The 25096-nt window shown below is 46.6% G+C and overlaps 1 protein-coding gene across 1 annotated transcript in view; it reads left to right on the forward strand.

The window, feature by feature from the left end:
• The window catches only part of POMT2 (protein O-mannosyltransferase 2), a 45390-nt gene that overhangs the window by 4260 nt on the left and 16034 nt on the right, over nucleotides 1-25096 (forward strand). Inside the window, exons 2-10 of the mRNA XM_082833049.1 lie at nucleotides 3827-3911; nucleotides 8341-8445; nucleotides 10194-10302; nucleotides 12428-12536; nucleotides 14020-14179; nucleotides 15551-15657; nucleotides 16456-16538; nucleotides 18716-18825; nucleotides 22985-23051. Coding sequence (XP_082689175.1) covers nucleotides 3827-3911; nucleotides 8341-8445; nucleotides 10194-10302; nucleotides 12428-12536; nucleotides 14020-14179; nucleotides 15551-15657; nucleotides 16456-16538; nucleotides 18716-18825; nucleotides 22985-23051 — 935 coding nt within the window. The remainder of the gene's footprint in view (nucleotides 1-3826; nucleotides 3912-8340; nucleotides 8446-10193; nucleotides 10303-12427; nucleotides 12537-14019; nucleotides 14180-15550; nucleotides 15658-16455; nucleotides 16539-18715; nucleotides 18826-22984; nucleotides 23052-25096) is intronic.

A 25096-nucleotide genomic window follows, 5' to 3' on the forward strand; every position in this document is an offset into this window, starting at 1 on the left:
GTTAGCCATAGATTTCAAGTTGACCCACCCCAAAGTGACAGTATCAGGCCAAAGAGTCCTAAGGTCTTCATGGTTCAGGCCCTCAAGTTCAACAAGAGCTTAGTAGTAGGTTGACAGTTGCCCCTTTAAAAGGGTGTGTACCTGGTACCTATGTCCAGCAGATGGCGCTGTCATGGAGCTCTCCAAGCCCCCCTCCCCAACCCCCCGCCCTGAAATTCCATCTTTAAAGCTGTAATGTCCCTTTCTCGTCTTGTGATTTATGTTATTTCTGTAGGACCACTTGGGAGGGGACAGGATCACCTCTCACTAAATTAGCAGTCTCTCAATGGGATAATCTTGGACACATATGGGATAAATACGACTATGTCTTCAGCAGTGGGAGACGCAACCGTAGTTGCAAGGGGCCTACCCAAGGCCACTTTCCCTTCCCTTCCCCACTGGGAACTTGGCTCAGACCCTATCAGTTGAATTTAGGTGCTTTTTCCCCTTTCAACTAACAAGTCTAATAGGCCTGCATCAGGAGCTATAATGACAGCCACCTAGAGGTTATGCCATTCCCAGGTGGGAGGTGTGGCGAGTGCTGGATGCAGGGCGCAGGAGGAGGCCTTTTTGCTCCGTCAGCCCCTCGGCAGGCTTGGCACCACTTCTTCCCAGTCTGCTTTCCTGTGTCTGGTGAGCACCTGGGCTTAGGGGCTTTTTCTTTCAGTCCCTGTACACACTGCCATGGTCCTCCCTGCAGTCCCTGGCACCTTTGGTAATCCCTGCGCCTAGCAAATCCTCTTACTCCAAGGGATTGAGTAGGGTGCTCGTGTATCCAGTAGGACTTTGAGCTTGAGTCCCCCTCCTCCCCAGAGCTCCCCACCACACTAGGATGGGTGTGTATGGCCTTTAGTCCCCTTTAGGGACAGGGAGACCTTAGCCCCACCTGTAATCATCTTACTCTTTAAAGAAGCTGAGATTGTGCCAGAGGGGGAGGGGTCACGGGACACGGAGGGACGGAGTGGCTCTGAGCCTCTAAGCAAGGCACACCTTTAGCTTGAGCACACAGCTCACCCGAGAACCTTTCAATGTTTTCATTTTACCCAGAGTTCTGCGTTGAATACCAAGGTCCTTACCACTGGCACCGTTAAGCTTGGGGGCCTCCTAGGTTCATCAGCCCTTCTGCGTTGAATAGCAAGGTCCTTACCACTGGCACCATTAAGCTTGGGGGCCTCCTAGGTTCATCAGCCCGTCCATCTTGCCTTTTGGCTGGGGCTGCTTAGCCTGTTGCCCCAGGGTTGCGATTATATCCTTTCCTCCTTTTGCCCAGAAGGCCGTGGGCAGGAACCAAGGCAGCATTCAGACTGTTTGTTTCAATCCTGCCTCTCTCCCCTCAACCTCATTCATAGGCAGGACAGTGGGGGATTCTTGCTACCTGCCTTCCCTACCACTTGGGCAAGAACATTCACCACCAGGGTGATTCCAGGGCGTCTTCTCTTATCCCCTAACCCAGTCCATGATGGCCCTTGTCCTTTCTCTTAAGGAAAGCTATGACTCAGCATCCTATGCTTGTCACCGAAACTGTCAGGGTTTGGGGTTTTATTTTTATGCTACTTGCCAACTAATGAGTTAGCCTGTCAGTGTTTTATGGATGCTGGCAGGAGACAAAGTCCTGGGTCAGAGACAAAGGCCTTTATTTCTCACAGCACAGCAAGCAGGATGAGCATCAGTATGTTGGCATCAGTTCCCCTTGCCCCCAGTGTCCCATGTGATACCCTGGGTCTGGATGAATGCCTGCACGTGCAGGGGGTTGAATCACAGCTTAGGAGTATTGATCTTGGGGAATCCGCTGTTTTATAATAAGCAGTAAACAAGACTGCTCTCTGTCCCAGAGGGAGACGTGGTGTCTTCCTCAAGGTTGCTGCAAGCATAACCCTGAGAAGTGGCCTGAGTAAAGAGCAGCCAGGACCTTGCATTCTTGGCGTAGCCTGCAAGGTCTGCAGAGCAAGAGAGAGCCAGAGAAGACCGTCCATCCCACCGCAAACACGCAGTAAAAGCCAAGAGGAAGCGTGACTATTGCTACTAGTTTTACTTGAAGTAAAAATCTTACACCCCTTTATCAATATGTTTCCAAACAGACTTCAAAACTAACCACAAATGTTGGGACAGTTTAAATAGTGCCCAGCATGTGTGGGACTTTATAGTCTGTAAAGTTCTTTCCCATGCGTTGCCTCATACCTGCCTGCCTGCGAGGTGGACTGGCAGATGCTACTGTTGTCTTCATCACGTAGATGAGAAAAGAGATCCGGAGAGGGGGAGTGATTTTGCCAGGTCATGCTCCCACAGTGGGTGGCGGAGCTGGGACCGGATCTCTCTTTTTTCTGCAAACGTATTTTGTCACACCGCTTGGAAGTTATTTTTCTGTTTGACATCGCCATGTCACTGTCCTCATTTCATGTCAAGCCATGTGCTTAGCAGACGCAGAAGTAGATTTACCCTTCTGCCTGTTTATTAGACCCAGGGTGTAAAACACACAAACAAAAAAAAGACCCTGCATTTTTGGTAAGAGCATGTTTTGCCCCTTATTCTGTAGGACAGTGATAACTACTTATAGAAGCTGACCTGGGGATGGATAGTCACTAGAAAGCAACTGTTCTTCTGAGCTGCAGGGAGAGATGGACAAACAGAAATGGCCAGGTTCTGCTGGGTTACTAGCCTGCCGCTGTGAAGCCCCCGTGTAGGGTGTGAAAGGTTTACTGTGGTTGTGTAGAAGAACAAGATTTTTGCATTGTGCTTAAAAGCTAGTGTATTAGAATCACTTACTTGCAAAATAATTTTTAAATAATTTGTAAATAATGAGGATAGGTTTTTAGACTGGTTGTTAACTTAGTAAGAAAGCCCTCACTTTTTATATACTTGTTAGTTCATTATAATAAGGTCAGTGAGTTCATAGTTAGCAGGTTAATTATCACAAGGTTGGGAGCAAAATCAGACTCCAGGCACAACCATGGTCTATAGGCTCTTACTGATCAGTAGCCCACAGTGTAGTTTGTAACAGCAAGAGTAATGTAGTTTCTAGTAGCAAAAATAGTCTTAGGGTTAGAAGTTAGCAGACTTGGGGCTTCCCTGGTGGCGCAGTGGTTAAAAATCCACCTGCCAAGGCAGGGGACACAGGTTCGAGCCCTGGTCCAGGAAGATCCCACATGCCGCGGAGCAACTAAGCCCGTGTGCCACAACGACTGAGCCTGTGCTCTAGAGTCTGTGAGCCACAACTACTGAGCCCATGTACCACAACTACAGAAGCCCACGCACCTAGAGCCCATGCTCCACAACAAGAGAAGCCACTGCAATGAGAAGCCCTTGCACCACAACGAAGAGTAGCGCCCGCAACTAGAGAAAGCCCGTGCGCAGCCACAAAGACCCAATGCAGCCACAAATAAATAATAAATAAATAAATAAACTTATTTTTTAAAAAAAGTTAGCAGACTTGGAAGAAAACTCTTATTGCAAAACTTTTTATAGTATAGGAAACTCTTCGCCTTTTTAAAATAAATAGAAACTCAAGATACAGAATAAGTGTAGATTTAACTTAAATTTATGAAACTGGTTGGTAAGTATTTGCTAGCCTTTCTCAGCTGTCTAAATGAAGATTAAGGAACAACCTGATGTCTTGCTTCCTCAAATCACTTGTGTCAAAAGCTTTTTTTTTTAAATCCAGATTTTCTCATTAACTGCTTGAAACTTATAACCTTTGGTTTTAACTGTAATTTTAACCATGCTTTATTAAGGCTGTTTGGGTTGTATGATAATTTTAAGAATTTCATTTCTCTTTCTGTTTTCTTTTTAGTTGGGATGAGACTCACTTTGGAAAAATGGGAAGTTACTATATCAACCGCACCTTTTTCTTTGATGTGCACCCGCCTCTGGGAAAGGTGAGCAGTGTGGTGAATGACAGTGCTCTCCTAAGAGTTGGAGCCAAGTCTTAGATTTGGATTTAATTCTTGGGCTTGTAGAAGGAATTCCCTGACATTCCAGAACAGCTGCTTTCATGGGAAACCTTTGGTGTTTTTAGGAGTCCTCTGGGCTCAGAAATGGAGAGAGATTCCACCAACTGATGGATGGATAAACAAAATGTGGTATTATCTATACAGTGGAATATTATTGAGCCATAAAAAGGAGTGAAATATTGACACATGCTGCGACATGGATGAGTCTCATAAACATTATATTAAGTGGAAGAAGTCAGACATAAAGGGCCACATATTATATGTTTCCAGAATTGGCAAATCCACAGAGACAGAAACTAGATTAGCAGTTGCCAGGGTCTGGGGGGAGGGAGGATTGGGGAGTGACTATAAATGGGTGTGGGATTTCTTTTTGGGGTGATGAAATAGTCTGGAATTAGGTAGTGGTGATGGTCGCACAACCTTGTGCATAAACTAAAAGCCACTGAATTGTACACCTTAAAATGGTGAATTTTATGGTATATGAATTTTACCTTAATTGAAAAAAAAAAAGAGATGGAGAGAAGGAATCTGTTGCATAAAAAGCAGAAATAGCTTAGGGGAGCTGACTGTCCACAAGGACCTGAAACTCCTCCCCACTCCCCGTTCCCAGCGTGCACGTTGTTTGGCTTGTTCTTTTCACATGATGTACAATTAGAAATTCCACCAATCAGAATTCATTTTACTCTCTTAAAAACAAATACCCCCGAGAAGGCTAATGGATTAGCCTTGGCATTTCGCTCAGTCCTTTCTTCCTAACTGGAGGCTGAGCTCTCTGGTACTAAGGGGACAGGAATTTGCCTGGTATGAAGATGGGGAGTGTTCTTGGAGCGTGGAGTACTTGGGGATGAAGGCAGGGGGTGAGGGGTGGCAGGGGTGGTGACTGTGACGGGTGGGCTTAGGGGGAAAGCACCAGAGCATAGGGTAGGGACCAGGGGCAAGGCCCTGCAGGTGGGAGTGGTGGAGAGGAAGGTGGGATAGGTGGCCCTTCCTTCCTTCCTCCCTCCCTCCCTCCCTCCCTCTCCGGGTCTCAGTTGTGGCACATGTGATCTGTAGTTGCGGCATGTGGGCTCTTAGTTGCGGCATGCAGGATCTAGTTCCATGACCAGGGATCGAATCCGGGCCCCCTGCATTGAGAGCGTTGAGTCTTAACTGCTGGACCACCAGGGTAGTCCCTAGGTGGCCTATTTCAAAATTAGCTCCGAGCCCAGAGAAGGAGCAAAAAATGTAATGCCTCTTTCTGTCTCCTTTATAAGATAACAACAATAAGATTGGAGCAATTGAACAGTCTCTTTTAGTCACTTTAGATGCATTAACTTATATAATGCTCAGGACAACCTTATGAAGTAGGTACTGTTGTATCCTCATGTTACGGAAGGGGAAACTGGGACTCAGAGACGATAAGTAGTTTGCCATAGGGATTAAAGCTAGTAAGTGGCAGCTGGTAAGGTTCAGACTGGCTTAGAGTCTGCTCTGTTAACCATTATACCACTGCCTGATGAACTTGCCTTGCCCCAGTATTCGGGCAAGTACATCTGTTACCGCTGTAGAATTAAGCCACAGAACGTGCTGAATATTGGCACTGGGCTCGCCTGGGCCCCAGCCCACCAGTAGAGGAGGAAACCTAGCCCGGTCTTTCATCTGGGGACTGCCTGTCTGTTTTTGGAGTCTGCTAGTGCTCAGCGCAGTGAAGGCGTGTGGAAAACACTTGCTGATTTGTTTTTGCTGAAGCCTTCCCTTCCTCACATGTGGCCCCTGTGTGAAGGGAGAAATGTGAGGCTTCTTTCTACGGCTGCCCCCAGAGAGTGTGATCCACCTGCCCCTCTAATTTACCTCCTGATGGTCCTGTGCTCCACCTGGATAAAAGAGTGATAAGCAAAGTAGCTTTCATAGGTTCTGAGGCCAAGTCAGTCCAAGAATCAAAAAACCCCATGAAGTGGTGAGTAGAACGTTTTCTCCTACAGTACTGACCCCAATACCTGCCTCTTCACACTGGTCCCAGCCCTGGGCGCCAGGGGCTCCAAGGAAATAGGTACTTTTAAAAGAAATAAAAATACCTGCACATAGCACAAAGTTTGATCAGTACAGAAGGAAATAAAAGGTCAAAAGTTACCTTCCCTCACATTTTTATTCCTCAGAGGCAGCCAGGGTCACCTTTATTAACAGTTTCTTATATATCCTCTCAGAAACTTTATACAAATATAAGTGTGTATGCATTTCTACACACATATATATTAGCACACGGGAACAGCACATTATATATGCAAATGGGATCAGGCTAAAATTGTTGAGCAACTTGTATTTTAAACATAATATATCTTAACTTCTTTCCACGTCAATACATAAAATGTACCCCATTCTTTTTCATGGCTGTAGATTATTCCGTTATACAGCTGCGCCATAAATTATTTTGCCTCTCTTCAACTGGTGGGCATTTATGTTATTTCCAGTTTTTAGCCATTACAAAAGGTAGTGCAATGAACATCCTTGTACATTTATCTTTTCATAGTTTTGCAGGTGAAGCCAAAAGAGCCTCAGTGGCTGAACTAAAGAGTCAAATAATATGCACATTTAGATTTGTGTTAAACATTGTTAAGTTTTCCTGCAAAAATGCTGAGATACTACATACTCCCACCAACAGCGTATGAGGGTGCTTGCTTTCCTCACATCGTTGCCAGCACTGGTATGATCATACTTCCAAAATTTTGCAAATTTGAGAGTAAAAACTGGTATATCACTGTTTTCATTTGCGTGTCTTTCTGAATTATGTTGAACATTTTTCCATATGTTTTTTAGCCATCTGTGTTTTGTTTTCTATGAAAACATTTTTCTAGTAAGTTGCTCTTATTCTTATTGATTTGAATGAGTTCTTTAGTTAGGAAATTAGCTCAGGGCTACTTTTAACCTTATGGAAACTGAGAGGGAGCTGAATTTTGAGTGCTTTTTAAACGCTTGTCAGAGTGCTAAGTGTTTTACCTACAACATTACCTCTAAGCCTCACAACCATCTGCAAGGAAGGTTTTATTACCTGTAGGTAAGAGATTATTATGATCAGAGAGCTAGTATGGGGGGCTCTGAGATCCAAACCATCTGTGCATTTCTTCACTCTACCAGACCGGCCAAGAAGTCTGGGGATTTATGCCAGCACCAGGCGGGTCTGTCCTCTGAGATCCCAGGGGGGAAGGGACATTCATTTGATTGTCATTTGTCAGTTTAAGTTCACCTGGGTATTCGGATGGCTCTGTCTTCTCAATACCTTATATTACTTTACATTAAATTAATTAATATTAAATTAACTTCCGGACCCTGGGATTCCTTTTTTTTTTTTTTTTTAAATAAGGCTTCATAATAATTTATTGCTGAACTTTGGCTTCTGTACCTTGACACAGAACTACAGAGAGTGACTGTGTTTAGAACTACTTAGAGAAAAAAGTGAGCTGGTTAGCGGTCCAAATCCAAGCCCGCACAAGCAGCGTCGCTGGGAAGGGCTTTCCCTCCACACAGCCAGTGTATTCTGCCCCTCCACACAGCCGAACCCGAGCACAGGGGTCAGGCCAAGGCAGCCTGGGGCCGTTACAGATATTTGCTGACAGTTTTTATGTTTTAGCTGCTTCTGATTACGTGTGTGGAAAAGAAAATTTCACACTGTTGACGGTCAAGGAAAGACAGAAATGAAGAGGCTGACCCTCTCGAACGTTTTGAAGCATTTACAGCTCACAGTCTAAGTTTACAGTTGATTTGTTCTGTTTCGGGAGGTGCCAGGTGGCCTCCCTTTGGAATACTGGCGGTAGGAGAAACCAGTCCCAGGCCTTTTGGCATTGTTTCCACTGGGCCTTCTCTCTTCCCCTCTGGGGAAATGCATCTGTGTTTGCGTTCTGCTTTCCCATTTTCTCCCCTTCTCTCTATTCCTGGTGTGTAGCAACTTGGCCACTTTCCTCCCTCCTCATTCTGACTTGGAACCTCATTTTCTTTTCAGTGGCCCAGTCTCCCAGGAATCAGCCCCTGCCCATGGCCTACCCCATGAGCTGTCGTGTTTTACTTCATAACAAATGAAAGAAGGCTGAATGAGAGAGCCCCTCACTGGCCCTGCCCTTCGAACTGTGGGATTATTTTCTTCCTAAATACTCAGTCTGCACTGTTCCCAAGAACTTGGCCTTAACACAAGAGAGGATTTGTTTCAGGCAATGAGTTCTGTAGACAAAAGATTCTTTGCTCTGCAACAGCTGCCGGAGAAAATGTCACAGTGGGAGCTCCTTCTATGGACAGTTGTCAAGGGAAGCCAAGGTCTGGGCGCAGCTGGAGGGAAGTTCAGGGGGCGGAGGCATCTTCTCTCTGAGGCCTCTCCTTCTCTCCTCAGATGCTGATAGGCCTTGCTGGCCACCTGACTGGATATGACGGCACCTTTTTGTTCCAGAAGCCTGGGGACGAATATGAGCATCACAGCTACCTGGGAATGAGAGGAGTAAGGCTTCCTGACTTGCTATTGCCCGACTCAACCCTGGGGCCACGCTCAGTCAGAAATGTGACAGCTGGAAGCCCTGGAGTGGTGGCAGGTGTAGATAAGGGGACTTTGGTGGGGGAGCATGATTGGACCTGTACCCTGTAGTAGAGATTCAGAGCTGGGGTGGGCGGGAAGGGAGAGGGAGGCCACAGATGATACAGCGATGACACAGACAGGAGCAAGCGCACCCCGTCACCTGTTCTCCTGCCAACGTGAGGCATCAGATTTCAGATCAGAGGGCAGCCCGGGACTCAGGCAGCCAGGAATCTCCTGCAATCCCAGCATTGGCCTCAGCACATTGGCAGGCTACGCGTCCTTCCCCTGCAGCCACAACTGCTAGGGTGTTGCCTACCTCTGAGGGCCTTTATTAACATTTCAGCATCCCCACACCCATGTCACCAGGTTCTTCTTTCTTTCCCCACAAAGGTGTCGGGCACACAAGGGGTTTTCCAGTCTTTTAAGGGAAGTGTGTGTTTGCCTGGTCCCTCTGTGCTCTGAGTCCCAACACCAGCCTTGATGGGGCACGGCAGGGCCTGAATACCCAGCTGTCTGGGGACCTTGTATCTGGAGCCAATAAGACCTGTGGAGACTGTCCTCAGTGTGGAGCTCTCAGAGCAGGTAGCATCTACAAGCCCCTTTCCTCAAGGAACTGCTTTATCAAAGCAGTTTAGATAAATGCCATGTGATTACTTGGGCTAATCACTGGCTTGTTTGTGTGGTCATACCATTCCATATTAAACAAGAAGTGTCCACTACCCTCAAGTTCATATTCTTAAGTGATTCTGTGTCTTCCTAATGACGTTTGAATACCACATAGCATGCATAATTGGATATAGGCCTGACTCACTGTGGACTTGCTATGGAAATGAGAAGGCCAGATATATCAGCCCTGTCCCCTTTCACACTAGAGCACATTGCTTTCTGCTAACAACAAGTGACAACCCAAATGTGAGAATTTCCATTCCCCTGGGTTTGTCTGATTACTTTTGATGGACAGGGTAGGGGGATGGAGAGAACACTGGTGGTTAAAAACAAAACAAAACTGAAAAACAACCCTCCAGATGCTGAAGTGTCAAGCAGTCTTTTTTCTAAAATCAAAATACAACCTATAGATTAAAGAGTGATTCCTGGTGTGATTGAATAAAAGGACCAAGGGAGAAATAACATTAGAGTTCTCTAAAATATTAAAACACCTTCAGAGAGGTATTTCTCAACTTGCACCCAGTTTCATAACAGAAGCTAGTGTTTATCAAGAACTTTCTGTGTGGTAATAAACTTGAGCTCATTTAATCTAAAAAGTAAACCCTATGAGGTAGGAACTCTTAAGTTTCACATTACACAGAAGGAGAGGCTGAGATACAGAGACGTGACTTTGTCAAGGTCACAGCTAGCAGTGATGGGACGGTCCATTCCCGGAGTCTCCCACTTGAAATCGTGGGCCGTCTTGCCCACACCTCCCTGGCTGAACTTTGCTGATTTCTTGTCAGTGCACAAGTTGGTGCTTAGTGGGAACGTAAATGTTGCTTGATTTGATGCTTCACTGTTACACCACCCCTTTCATATTTAAACATATTGCAGGTGATTTTAGGTCACCAAGTCATGCCATCATCAGGGCCCTCCATCTTAAAAGATTAGTTTGTACCAAGCCAAGTAGGTCCCTGATGCTTTGCTTAGTTAGTTACTTGACTGCTTCTCCCGTCCTTCCATAGTTCTGTGCGTTCCTCGGCGCTTTGCTGATCCCCTTTGCCTACCTCACTGTACTGGAGCTGTCCCAGTCCCTCCCGGCAGCGCTGCTCACGGCTGCCCTCCTCACCTTTGGTAAGTTGTCCTAGACCACGTTTCTTGGGATATTGACTGCCACACTATGAATGTAGCTGGAAATCAATATACTTAAAGATCCTGTCTACGGGCCCAGTTCTTAAGTAACTTGAGGATTGGGTAAATGTACTACGTCTCCTTTTATTCACTAGTAATACTTACATATATAAATACTTATATGTAGCAAGCCTTTATATTTTATTGGAGTGGTGAGTTGGTATGGGTAATCCCAAGGAGTAGATTATCTGCAGGTTATCCACATTTAAGTTTGGAATGGATAACAAGTTTGTGTGCTTGTGTGTGCGTGTGTGTGTGTTTGAAGGAGGCTTACAGTTCTAATTCTGCTTCTCTTAGGTTACTGTCAAGATTAGTTTGCATTCCTTAAACTAATTTCAACTGAATGCAAAGGTAGATGCCACAGAAGTAGCTGGGTGGCAGAGGATAAAATGGGAACTTTATTTCTGTGGATAATTCTCACATGGCTAATTGAGAGTTGATCCAGAGAAATTGATCCTGTTTTTAGCCTTGCTCATATGAAAGTGAATTCCTGACCTCATAGAGCTTAACATTTGAAGAAGTCCAGACCAGTTTAGGTGGTTAATTTAGGGGCGATTCTGGCTTTGTTTCTTTTTCTTTGTCTTCGTTGGGTCTTCGTTGCTGTGCGCGGGCTTTCTCTAGTTGCAGTGAGCAGGGACTACTCTTCATTGTGGTGTGTGCGCTTTTCATTGCGGTGGCTTCTGTTGTTGCGGAGTATGGGCTCTAGGCGCTCAGGCTTCAGTAGTTGCGGCACACAGGCCGTAGAGTGTGTGGGCTTCAGTAGTTGCAGTGTGTGGGCTCAGTAGTTATGGCTCGCAGGCTCTAGGGTGCGCGGGCTTCAGTAGTTGTGGTGCACAGGCTTAGCTGCTCTGCGGCATGTGGGATCTTCCCGGACCAGGGATCAAACCTGTGTCCCCTGCATTGTCAGGTGGATTCTTAACCAGTGCACCACCAGGGAAGTCCCTCTGGCTTTGCTTTGACAGATAATGTTGCAAGACTACAAGGTCTCTTTCTAGAGGACTGGTGGCTTTTCCCTTGGGTCTTTAACTTCCCTCTTCAGTTATTCGTTTATTCATTTTTCATTCCACAACTATTTTCAAGCATCTACTCTGTGCTAAGCCACTTTCTTGGCCTCAGAGGATACGCAGATGAGACACTGCTGTCATGGAGCTTGCTCGTTAGTGGGGCAGATGATAAATAAGCAAGTAAATTAAGTCTGTAATGTAACACCTTAAGCAATAAGTACAATGTAGAAAATAGGGTAGGGTAAGGGATAGAGTAATGGGGAGTGATTCTGTTTTAGGCAGGGTGGTCTGTGAAGAGCCCCCTGAGGAGGTGGCCTTGAGCAGAGACCTGAGTGAAGCCAAAGATTAAGCCATGCAGAGATCTGAGGGAAGAGTGTTTAGGCAGAGGAAATAGCATGTGCAGTGGTCCTGGTGCAAGGCGGCACCTGGTGGATTCAGGGAACAGCAAGAAGACCAGTGAGGCCAGAGTAGAGTGAGTGAGGCAGAGGGTGTTGGGAGAGGAGGCTGGATAGGTGGGGAGACCATGAAGGCTTTGGTGGCCATCTTGAGGCTGTCTGAAGGAGCTTGTTAGTCTGAATGAGATGGGAAGGCATTGGAGGACTTAGGCCAGGCCATGATGTAATGAAATTTTGTTTAAAAGAAAAATCACTTCAGCACCTGCATGGAGAATCAACTCCCAACAGAGACTTCATATGAAATGGTAAGATTCTTTCCCGGGTGTATGTAGTTTGTGGCTGCATAGGCATGGTAGCAGAACTCCCTTTTTGATGGTGGAAATTAGCAGGAGCCCTCTTCTCAGGATCACTGTATCTGAATGCATGACATGATCCCTTTGTGGGGCAAGGGGCTGGAAGCAGTGTGAGATATTCTTTCATATCATTGGGCTTTGGTGTACCCCAAAGCTGTGGCCTTCCACCTTCCAGATGACTCAGTTGCCCATCTAATCTTGACTGCACAAATGCAACTAAGCACAAGGGGGACTGTTTCTTACCACTGGGGTGTTTGGTTCTCAGGGGGGCCCATCTCTGATTCCACTTTTTGACCACTGAGCTCATGTTTTTCAGACACAGGATGCCTCACTCTGTCCCAGTACATCCTCCTTGACCCCATCTTGATGTTCTTCATCATGGCTGCCATGCTGAGCATGGTCAAGTACAACTCCTGTGCCAACAGGTCAGAAACACCATCTTTGGGAGGGGGTGTCAGAAGCTGTGGCAGCTCTGGAATTTATATAATGGCCAGGGACAGGGTGGGTGTGATGCCTAGGGTGGGGGGCACCAGAATAGATATTGCCTGGGAACTGTTTGTCTCCCTGCCCTCAGTGGTTGCAGCCAGTCCTGACTTGGTGATGGGAATAAGGTATATAAAGTTTGGCTTGAAGGGTCTACATCAGTCAAGAGGATCCCTGCAGGCCCCAGTCAATTCTAAAGCTGTTCTGGAGGGCCTGGCCTTCTTCCAGAATAGTCCCTTCCAGATCATCCTTCTGCCTCTGAGAGAGTAGAGTAGGTCATTCATTTTATTCAGACCCAAAGAGCTGGCTCTGCTAAGGCTTTTTCGGAAGTCACCTTGGTTTCGCCACAACCAAGCAGTGACCACCAGCTCTCTCCGGATTTGGGTTATCTTCTACTTGCACCACATCCCCTTCCACCTGCCATTTCTTTTTTGTTGTTTTTTTTTTGTGTTTTTTTTTGCGGTATGCCGGCCTCTCACTGTTGTGGCCTCTCCCGTTGCGGAGCACAGGCTCCGGACGCGCAGGCTCAGCGGCCATGGCGCACGGGCCCAGCCGCTCCGCGGCATGTGGGATCTTCCCGGACCGGGGCACGAACCCGCGTCCCCTGCATCGGCAGGCGGACTCCCGACCACTGCGCCACCAGGGAAGCCCCACCTGCCATTTCTTGAATACATGCTATGTGCCAGGTACTGTGCCAGGAGCTAGAGGTACAGGAACACATAGGTCTTGGCTGTTCAGGAGCATTTGCTGTGGCAGGGGGTCAGCCAGGGGATGAGGAGACTGCAGCTCAGAGCACCAGGTGATCTAAGTGCAGCAAGCTTGGGAACCGACTGCTGGGCTTAGCACTGTGCTCCCCCGCTGGCTGGCTGTATTACCTAACCTCTCTGTACCTCGAGTCCTCGAGTCCTCGTGTGGAAGAAGAGGCTGATGACAGGATCTGCTTCCAGGGGGTTGTAGGGAAGGCTAAATAGTTAATATGTGTAAAGTGCTTGCAACAGTGCCTGACACATAGTAGGCACTCAGTAACGGCTGGCTTTTACAGGGTCCAGAGGTGGCACAAAAGACAGGGCTGACTGAATCCATCAGGCTCCTCTGGATTTTCCTTTTCCTTCCACTTGATTGGCCACCACTGAAGAATAAGCCTCTTGCTTACTTGAAGCCCTGTACTTAGCGAGGAAGACGATGGCGTGTCTCCCCAGAAGAATCACCTACTGACTCTCACACTGTGCTTCCTGCAGTTTCAGGGGTTTCACAGACCACCTCCTCCTCGGAGCCATGCATGGTCCCTGAGGTTGGGAGCCCTCAAGAGAGAGGCCACAGTGCAGCCTCCCAGAGTCAGAGGACCTCTGCCTTCCCCATTGCTGCTCTTGCTTTTGAGTTTGGTTCCAGCTGCCAAGCTGAACTCTGTGCCTTGTTGCTTTTCAGGCCCTTCTCTGCCCCCTGGTGGCTCTGGCTCAGCCTGACTGGCGTTAATCTAGCTGGTGCTCTGGGGGTCAAGTTTGTTGGCCTCTTTATCATCCTGCAAGTGGGGTGGAACACCGTTTCAGACCTTTGGCACCTGTTTGGAGACCTCAGTCTTTCAATGGTGAGAACCCAAGTGCTTGTAGAAATGTCTTTGCTCCCCTGCTCCTCGCTTAGCAGAGCCAGTGGTCTCTCTCTGCTTCTGCTGCAGGTGGCAGAACAGCTGTGTTCTGGGCCCGAGGTGGGTTGCATCTGGCTGCCCTCTGTAGGGAGCAGGGCAGCAGGGAGTGGGCCATGGCTGACAGGCTGGAGAGGTATAAAGAGAGAGGATGGACTGATATCCTTGGGATTCTCTTTTGGCATTTGTTCCTGCATTGGTTTTTAAATGCTTTGCAAACAACCCAGCCAGGGGATTCTGTCCATCTGGGCTCATGCCAAATGTGTGACAGACACTGACTGCCTGGGACTTGAGGTAAAATTGGTAGACTGACTTCCTGAACTTAAAATTTTCTTTTCCTGACCCAGAGTCTCTGCATCTGGAGGCTGGTAAGGGCCTTACGGTTTATTACAATATTATTTATTAAGAGTTGACTCTGTGTCAGGCAGTATGCAAAATGCTTTACTTTCATCATCTCATTTCCTCCTCATAACAAACCCGTGAGGCAGGTAGTTATTACCCTCTTGCCAAATGAGGAAATTGAGACCTAGAGAGGTAATAATGTTCCCAAAGTCATACAAGTAGTAAGAGGTAGATCTAGGATTCAAACAGGCGAGGCTGACTCCAGGCCTGAACTATTGATACTTTGCTGTAATGTACCTCTGAACCAAAGTCCCAACAAGTTCATTTATTCATTCAGAACATATAGACAGACCATCCGCTAAGTGTGAGACACAGAATATGCAGATGATTAAAACAAGATTCCTGCCCTCTAGAGACAATGGAGAGAGAGAAATAAGAAAGAAAGAAAGAAAAGAAAAAATAAGTCATGGTCCAGCCAACAAAGGCTGTGAAAGCACAGAGGAGAGCATAAACCCAGTCTCGGGCAATCCAGGAAGGCTTCCAGGAGGAAGCTGAGGCCTAAAGTTAAGATAAGGAGCAGTTATCAATGTGATGGGTGGGGCTGGTACAGTGCAAGAAGCATGGGGAAAGTGCAGGGCGTCAGTGTGACTAGGATGGAGAGGGAGTGATGAGTGACGATGCTGAAGATGCAGGCCACGCCTTGGCAGTAACGCGGGGACAGCCCGGGGTCCTCGGTGAGGGTCTGGACAGGCAGCGGAGGGCTGGCCCAGGTTCAGCCCCCTGCAGTGCTTGGTTGGTGGGGGGTGTTATGGGAAGGCTTAGGGTTTCCCCATGTCTTTCTTTCTTGATAGCCATTAGTGTTTCAATTGTTTCTGATTATGACTTACACATAAAAACTTACAGATAACACACATGTCAGGCATAAGGCAAATAATGCCTCATATGCCCAGCACCCTGCACTGGCTTGGTTTGCAGGTGACGGTGGGAAAACATCTGACCGCTCGCATCCTGTGCCTCATAGTGCTGCCGCTGGCTCTCTACACGGCCACGTACGCTGTTCACTTCATGGTGCTGAATAAAAGGTACAGCCAGAGCCTTTCCAGTGTCTCACTTCTGGTCTTCCTCTTGCCTCTAAGCCTATGGAGGGGCCGTGTGATTTCCTGGGTCTGGTTGGGATGCTCGGAGGGGACCCAGGGTTTTTTTTCTGTTGGTTTCCTCTTATGTTCTATCTTTTGGGTACCCTGGCCTGAAGGAAGAAGAGAATGTTCTAATAGCCAAACTGCCCCTTATCCCTAAACACAGTTCCTTGTGCTTAACAGGGATGGGCCACCATAAGCATGTGCAGTTGGAGTGAGGATAATAATAACAATAACACCAGCAGCAGCTCCCATTTAACAGGTAGTGACTATGTGTCAGGAACTGTGTTCAGCATTTTATATACGTTATCTCATTTAGTCATAATAATTCTATTTAAAAAAAAAATTTTTGGCCGTGCCACACGGCATGTGGGATCTCAGTTCCACGACCAGGGATCTAACCCGTGTCCCTTGCATTGTAAGCACAGAATCTTAACCACTGGACCACCAGGGAAGTCCCATAATAATTCTTTTGATTTTTTTTTTAAATCCCTGATTTATAAATGAAGAATTGAAGCTAAACAAGGCCAGGTATCTTCCAAAGTTCACCCAGCTAGTAAGTGGCTGAGTTATAATTTGGACCCCAGTTTCTCTGACTCTATCCCCCATGTCTGTCCACAATACCACACTGCCACTCCCTTGTACTTCTTTTAAACCAGCTGTGCAGAGCTCTTCCTAGGGCTCCTGGGAAATCACAGTTTCACTCCATTAATTTGGCTGCCTTCTCTCTGCCTTTCCCCACAGTGGTCCTGGTGATGGCTTCTTCAGTTCTGCCTTCCAGGCCCGGCTTTCAGGAAACAACCTTCACAATGCTTCCATCCCCGAACGTGAGTGTCTCTTGTCCTTTACAAAGGTAGAAGGACAGAAGGGATTCCTGGGAGTTGTATTGGAAAAGATGATATGACAGCCTGAGTTATTTTAGATGGGCACAGTGGGAGAAAGATCCAGTTAAATCTGGTCCGAGCGCTCAAAAGAGTGAATAGGAGCACAGGAGGTGCAGAGGAAGACATCCTGAGCAACGAGCTCTTTGACCCTAAAGAATAACTTGTCCGTCGTGGCTGTGGGAAGACCAACAGAGAGAATCTGGTGAAGGAACAAGGCCCTTCAGGGCTAGAGGCCAGTTCCCACCAGAGTATCCTGCTACTCGTATCCATTCACTATTCACACCGGGCAACTGAGCAAGTGTTAGCCACGTCGGAGGCTGTAAGCGGATGCCCTCCAGCTTAGAGAGTCTGGAGGAGAGTCTGCAGTAGAGGACCTCTACATGATGTGACTGTATGTGTTAAGTATAGAAAGAGGGAACGCAGAGCTGTGGGGATCAAAGGTGTAAGAGATCACTTCTGTTAGGGGGTTGGGGGGTGATCAGAGTGAGTGAGTTGCCTTGGAGTCAGGCCCTGGAAAAATGGGTGGGTTTCAGCAGAGGGAGATGGGGGAGAGGGCGTATCAGGCAGAAGGGAGAGCATGATCAAAGCCAAGAGCAGGGCAGAATTTAAGGCATAGGTTATATGCAGAAAAATACTGGAAGATAAGGTTGACAAGATAGGTTGGGCCCAGGTCATTATTTCCTGGAGGCAAGGGCAATGTCTTTTAGTCTCTCCAGGGCCTAGAACACAGTGGGCCCACCCAGAGTGTGGAAAGAATGAAAAATAGGAAAGCAGGCAAAAATTGGTTCGGAAAGGCAGACACTGGATTCCACATTGGAGAAGTCAGCCTTGAGTTGCTTGAGGAAATCCATGCAGTGGGGCCAGTGGGCTTGGGGCTGAGGCTTTCAAAGGAGGACTAGCCAAGTAAGGGATGGTCGATGCTGTGCAGTGGCTGTGGTCTGTGAGGAAGCTGTAGAAAGAGGAAGACGACAGGGTGCGGTCAGGCCACTGGGCATGCAGGAGGAAGGGGCTGCTCAGGAGCAGTCCGTGAGGGAGTGTGGGGTTGAGATGGGGGACAGAGCATAATCGAGAAGCAGCTGCGGTCAGCAGCGTGCGGGGCTGCGTGTGTTGACCAGCACGAGGACTTAGGAGGATGGAGTGGTGGCGTTAGCAAATTTCTACTCGTTATTTAAAAGGCCTAGCTCAGCTATATGCTCTTCCATCAAGCCATCCTCTTTTTACTCTTTGGGCAAGAATTTGTTCTACCCTGCTCTGGGCTCCCACCATGTCACACCTTGTCGCACCTTTGCTGGAGCGTTTGCTGATCATCCTATGCTGCTCAGTGTGTGACGCCATCATCCCCAAGACTGGGCTCCACTAGGTCTGCAGCCAGGTCTCCTCCACCTTTGGATCCACCGTGTAATCGATACGGTCTAGCGACCAAATGAATGAACAAAGGGAGACCGGAGCAGCCAGCACTGGTGCAGTGAGACCTGTTTCGGTGGAGTGGGGAATGGCGGGCAGCCAGATTGCAGGGCGTGGAGAAGAGGGACAGTAAGAAGGCACAGAGGCTCCTCCATAAGCCGGGGCCTATGTGGGGAGGGGATGGATGCTCTTGGGTAAGCTGTTTACTCTGGGCTTTTGTTTTTGTTTTTTTAAATTCAGAGTAAAAACCCAAAACACCATTGAACAGTTACTACATGTGGTACTAGATTCAAAAGGCACAAAAGGATATATAGTGAAAAGTCTCTCTTAACAGTCTATAGTAACACTGTATCTTGGAGAACATTCCAGATGAAGATATAAGATGCTTCTTCCTTCTTTATTCCATGGAATGTATATGATAGACCTTGAATGAAGGACAAGTTGTTCCTAGTCTTTTGCTTTGATAATAGCATTGTTAATACCCAGCTTCTTCTGAAGTCCTTAGGAAGGAGGGGAGGGGACAGGCGAGACTCTTTGGTGAGATCCTCTTGAGTTGACTCCACTGGGGTGAGAAGGCAGCCGCGCATCTTGCTTTCGGCAGTCCGGGACCCAGTGGAGTCTGTTAGGGGCTGGGGAGGCCTGTGGCTTCAGCGGCCCCTGCAGTCAGGGGCAGGTCTAGCGCTGCGCCAGCTCACACCGTCGCCGTTCGCCCGCAGACCTGGCCTATGGCTCTGTGATCACCGTGAAGAGCGCGCGGATGGCCGTCGGCTACCTCCACTCGCACGGGCACCTCTACCCCGAGGGCATCGGCGCCCGCCAGCAGCAGGTCAGTGAGCCCTTTGTGCGCTTGAGTTGCGGCAGCACTAAGCTGTTTGCCATGACTGAACCCTCCGTTCTCTTTCTGGCTTCCCCTCCTTTACCCGCACTGTTTCCCCGGCTTGAAACATCCTTTTCCTCTGCCTAACTCCAGCTTCCCTAGGCTTCAGCTGGGGAGTTCCCCTCTGACCACCATGACCTCCCTCTGCCTGCTCCTGGGTTAGGTGCGTCTGGTGTGGGCGGCTTTCCCGGCACCTTTACAAGCTTGTGTGGTAACCCTCTTCGCATTGAATTGTGAGTGCTTCCTTCCTCCTGTCTCTTTGCTGTTTGATTGCTGGCTCCTGGAAGGCTCAGTGCCCAGCACGAAGTGGATGATGGGTAGAGAGTAATGGTTATAAACACAGGCCTGGGAACCAGACTAGTTTATCTGGGTTCGAATCCTGGTTCCACTAGAGTGTGACTTCGAACAAATTCCTTAACCTCTCTGTGCTTCAGTGGGCTCATCTGTAAATTGGGGAAAATAAATAGTACTTCTCTCCATCATAAGGTTGTTGTGAGGATTAAGTGAGATAAACCGTATGACGTGCATGCTGGAGGATTAGCCGTGAGTATGATCTGAACGAATGAGCGACACTGTCCGCGTCCACGTTAAGGAGTGGGGGATGTGGCTGTGGTGGATGATGCCTGAGAGGGAGAAGGATGGGTTCGGAGAGGTCCGTGGGGCCAGATTATGGAGAGGCCTTACGTGTTACAGTAGATTTAATTTTGTTCTGTAGACGCTGGGGAGGCATTGAAACTTATTAAGGGGTAAGATGTGCTTAGATTTCTAGATTAGAAGGACAGCTCTGGCAGGAGTGTGGTGGATTGGAAGGAGGAGGAGACTAGAGGCAATAATCATGACAAAGGATGGTGAACGGAGGCAGGGACCACAGGGGGAGAGGTGGGAAGTGATTTAGGAAACTCTTCACAGGTTGAATGTCAGGGCCTGGTAACTGATAGAAGTCAGGGATGAGTCATGTCCAGGTCTGTAGTCTGGAGGTCAAGGTGTTTGTGTGATAATGCTGTTTCACCATAATCAGAAATGGAGGAGGAAGCATGGCTTTGGAGATGAGTTTCCTTTGTGTATTTTAGCTCTGGGAATTGTCTCAGGAAAGAGACATGAGTGTGTAGCATACAGGTGTCAGTGACACAGTGGGGGATGGGTGACATTGCCCTGAAGCAGTGTGCAGAGGGAGGAGGGCCAGCAGAGGAGCCCTGGGGAGCAGGAGCACGTAAGGCAGCATTAAAGGCGCTCAGAGTGGTGCTGGTAGAAGTGGCTGAGAAGGAAGGGGTGGACGGGAAGGTTGGAGGAGAACGGGAGGAGAGTGCCGAGCAGAGGGTCTCCAGTGGGAGGAGACGCCAGCAGTTCAGGTGCTGCAGAGACCTCGGAGAAGGTGAGGACAGAGGAAGAGGCCTTCGAAGGGCAACATGGGAGGCCTGGCAACTCTGACGAGGGTGGCTTCCATGGCGTGGGCAGGGCGGAGGCCTCGGATGCAGTGACCCGAGGAGAGGAGAGTGCGGAGGTCGGGGCTTCAGGGCTGGCTGCTGCTCTGAGAAGCTTGAAGTGAAGTTTCTCTTCCTGCAAAATGACCAAAACCTTTACTTTGTGAAAAAACTTTTGCTTCTCAAAATATTTTATTGTTATTATTTCCTTATTTACTAGAAGGTTGACCCAGAGTATTGGGTTTTGGTATCAGTTTCCCATTCTTGACTCTCCGCTTCTCTCTAGCACAGTGGTTCTCAACCCTGGCTGCGCTTTAGAGTCCATTGGAGAGCTTTTAAAAAATACTGATGCCTGAGGTCCACCCCAGAGATTCTGACTTAATTGACCTAGGATGGGGCCCATGCATTGTGCATTTTTGTTTTGGTTTTAAGCTCTCCAGAAGAGTCTAATGTACTGCTAGCCCTTCCATAGTGATACCTTGCTGCTGGTGTCATGTAGGAGATAAAGTTACAGATGTGGTGACGAGGAACATCTATACTGTGCAAAGGGAGAGAAGAGCCACGTTCTGAAAGGCCCTATTAAGCTGGTCTTAGTGTTACACACTTGAAGCCCATGGGTAGAGGCATGAAGTTGTGACAGTCATCTAGAGAGAGCACATTAGGCCAAGGGACAGAGAGCCTGGCTTTGTCACTGACTGAGTCACTGAGCCTTTCGCAGCCTGTGTCTTCATCTGTAAATGAGGGGACCACACTAAATAACCTCTAGTAGCCCTCCTCTGCCCTGTAGTTTAATGTCTTGTTAACAGCTCTAGGTCTCGATTTTTAAATGTTTTTAAAGCATAACGTTTATAAAGTAAGATTGGAAAGTGTAGAAAAGTATAAAAAAAAACCCCAAAGTTACACATAATCCAAGGATCATTGTTTATCCACGTAGTTTGATGTACAACATTCTGCTGTAATAGCATACCTGTGTCCCTAGGAGACCTCATATTATAAAAAACTCCATTGTAAAAATAAATGTTGCAAGGGGAAAAAGAGGCCATGGACTATATTCACAATAAGTGATTTTTCTAATAGGAATTTTAATAATAATGGTTTTTGGAAAGAAAACCCAAAAAACAAAATGACAGCGCAGGGTGCACACACAAGCACCACAAAAGCTTAACATCCTTGAGCAAAATCAAGCTGGGTGAGCTTGATGTGTGCAGCTTTTGATGGAGAGCGTGGACTTAATTTCTCTGTGGCTGCCACAACTTTTAACGTGTATGTTCTTAATACCATTATTCCTAATTGCTTCTGAGAAAGCAAAAACCACTGAAACAAAGCAGCCATGATACACGCATAATTATTTTCCTACACGCTAATTCCAAATCTCTTTGCAAGTAAATAAGTCATGTTTTGTCCAATTGGAGTTATTAAAACTCACGTTGTAAGAGAGATGCCTTTGTTTCCGTTGCTTCTGGGTATTTATGTGCTTGTATACATAATTAGCATAATTGTATGTATGCAGTCTCTATCCTGGGAGCTTTGGAGCTAGCTCCCTCCGTTTGAATCCTGTCTCTCCAGCTGACAAGCTGTGAGACCTTTACTTAACCTCAGAGAATTACTTACCCTCAGTTTGCTTGTAAGTAAGGTGGAGGTAACCATAGTCCCTACAACCTAGCGATAAGACCTGTCCAGTGCTTAGAGCAGTGCCTAGTGATAAATGGTAACCATTTTCAACAGCAGCATGTTATACACCTTCTCCTGTGCTGGGTAAAAATGCCCTGAAACATTTTCTGCGGCTGCATAATATTCTATCCTGTGGACATAACCAGCACGTAACTCTTCCTTTACTATTGGACATTTATATTGTTCCCAGGATTTTTGCTGGTAGTTTAATTGCAGCATTACATGCGTGTACACACATGCACACACATACAATTTTTTAAAAATCAGTGTATACAAAATGGCTATGTCTAAAACTTCAGGCTTCTAGGATAAGATTTTTTTTTTTTTTTTTTTTTTTTTTACGGTATGCGGGCCTCTCACCACTGCGGCCTCTCCCGTTGCGGAGCACAGGCTCCAGATGCGCAGGCTCAGTGGCCATGGCTCACAGGCCCAGCCGCTCCGCGGCATGTGGGATCCTCCCGGACCGGGTCACAAACCCGTGTCCCCTGCATCGGCAGGCGGACTCCCAACCACTGCGCCACCAGGGAAGCCCCTAGGGTAAGATATTAATAGAGTTTTTTTCGTTTCATTTGGCCATATTCTAGAAACTATTTGGCCATATTCTAGAAAATACCATGAATTTTTCATTTAGAAAGTTTGAGACATGGTCTTGATGACTTTTTAAAAATGAACTAAATCCTCTTTGTGTGCTGGAGACTGTGTTACACAAGGTGTTATTGTTCCTCCCTCTAGGAGGTGGGAAGTTGAAAGATAGGATGCAGAGGGGTACACAGAGACAAATCAAAAAGGCTTTTGTGGGAAAAGACCTCTAAATACAGAAGGAAGGAGAGAAAGTAGCATTTACCAAATGCTACTTCGGAGCCCTGTCGGGAAACACAGCCCCTCGGGTTGGTGGCTGGGGATTCTGAAAAAGGCTTAAGCAACATTGGCTTGCTATTGATTGTCCTGTGGCCGGCTGCGCTGATAGTGACTGTCTTCTCCCTCCCACCTCCTCCTCCCTCCCGCACCCTACCCAGGTCACCACCTATTTGCACAAGGACTACAACAACCTGTGGATTATCAAGAAACATAATACAAATTCAGGTAATGCGGTAGGGAACTGGCGCTTCTTGTATTATTACTTACTCTGAGCCCTCCTTAACATTTCTCATGCCTCCAAAAGAATGGTGCTGGGATGGGCTTTCCTGAGCATTCTTTGCCATCTTTACGGATCTCAGTTATCCTTTCAACAGTTATTTATTGAGCCCCTGCTACGTTACAAGGACTGTTACAGGCATAGGGATAAGCAGTGAGCAAGACAGATAAGATCTCACTCTTAGAGCTGTCTTTTCTTTTTTAATTTTTAAATTTAATTTATTAATTTTTTTATACAGCAGGTTCTTATTAGTCACCCATTTTATAGACAACAGTGTATACATGTCAATCCCAATCTCCCAATTCATCACACCACCCCCACCCCCACCCCCTGCCGCTTTCCCCCCTTGGTGTCCATACATTTGTTCTCTACGTCTGTTCTCAATTTCTGCCCTGCAAACCGGTTCATCTGTACCATTTTTCTAGGTTCCACATATATGGGTTAATATACGATATTCGTTTTTCTCTTTCTCACTTACTTCACTTTCTGTGACAGTCTCTAGATCCATCCATGTCTCTACAAATGACCCAATTTCGTTCCTTTTTATGGCTGAGTAATATTCCATTGTATATATGTACCATATCTTCTTTATCCATTTGTCTGTCGATGGGCATTTAGGTTGCTTCCATGACCTGGCTATTGTAAACAGTGCTGCAGTGAACAGTGGGGTGCATGTGTCTTTTTGAATTATGGTTTTCTCTGGGTATATGCCCAGTAGTGGGATTGCTGGGTCATCTGGTAATTCTATTTTTCGTTTTTTAAGGAACCTCCATACTGTTCTCCATAGTGGCTGTATCAATTTACATTCCCACCAATAGTGCAAGGGGGTTCCCTTTTCTCCACACACTCTCCAGCATTTGTTGTTTGTAGATTTTCTGATGATGCCCTTTCTAACTGGTGTGAGGTGATACCTCATTGTAGTTTTGATTTGCATTTCTCTAATAATTAGTGATGTTGAGTGGCTTTTCATGTGCTTCTTGGCCATCTGTATGTCTTCTTTGGAGAAATGTCTATTTAGGTCTTCTGCCCATTTTTGGATTGGGTTGTTTGTTTTTTTAATATTGAGCTGCATAAGCTGTTTATATATTTTGGAGATTAATCCTTTGTCCATTTGTTCGTTTGCAAATATTTTCTCCCATTCTGACTGAGGGTTGTCTTTTCGTCTTGTTTGTAGTTTCCCTTGCTTTGCAAAAGCTTTTAAGTTTCATTAGGTCCCATTTGTTTATTTTTGTTTTTATTTCCATTACTCTAGGAGGTGGATCAAAAAAGATCTTGCTGTGATTTATGTCAAAGAGTGTTCTTCCTCTGTTTTCCTCTAAGAGTTTTATAGTGTCCAATCTTACATTTAGGTCTCTAATCCATTTTGAGTTTATTTTTCTGTATGGTGTTAGGGAGTGTTCTAATTTCATTCTTTTACATGTAGCTGTCCAGTTTTCCCAGCACCACTTATTAAAGAGACTGTCTTTCCTCTGTTGTATATCCTTGCCTCCTTTGTCATAGATTAGATGACCATAGGTGCATGGGTTTATCTCTGGGCTTTCTATCCTGTTCCATTGATCTATATTTCTGGTTTTGTGCCAGTACCATATTATCTTGATTACTGTAGCTTTGTAGTATAGTCTGAAGTCAGGGAGTCTGATTCCTCCAGCTCCATTTTTTTCCCTCAAGACTGCTTTGGCTATTCGGGGTCTTTAGTGTCTCCATACAGATTTTAAGATTTTTTGTTCTAGTTCTGTAAAAAATGCCATTGGTAATTTGATAGGGATTGCATTGAATCTATAGATTGCTTTGGGTAGTATAGTCATATTCACAATATTGATTCTTCCAATCCAAGAACATGGTATATATCTCTGCATCTGTTTGTATCATCTTTAATTTCTTTCATCAGTGTCTTATAGTTTTCTGCATACAGGTCTTTTGTCTCCCTAGGTAGGTTTATTCCTAGGTATTTTATTCTTTTTGTTGCAGTGGTAAATGGGAGTGTTTCCTTAAT

The sequence above is a fragment of the Leucopleurus acutus genome, assembly GCF_964270905.1.
Source record: "Leucopleurus acutus genome assembly, chromosome: 1".
Classification (NCBI taxonomy): domain Eukaryota; kingdom Metazoa; phylum Chordata; class Mammalia; order Artiodactyla; family Delphinidae; genus Leucopleurus; species Leucopleurus acutus.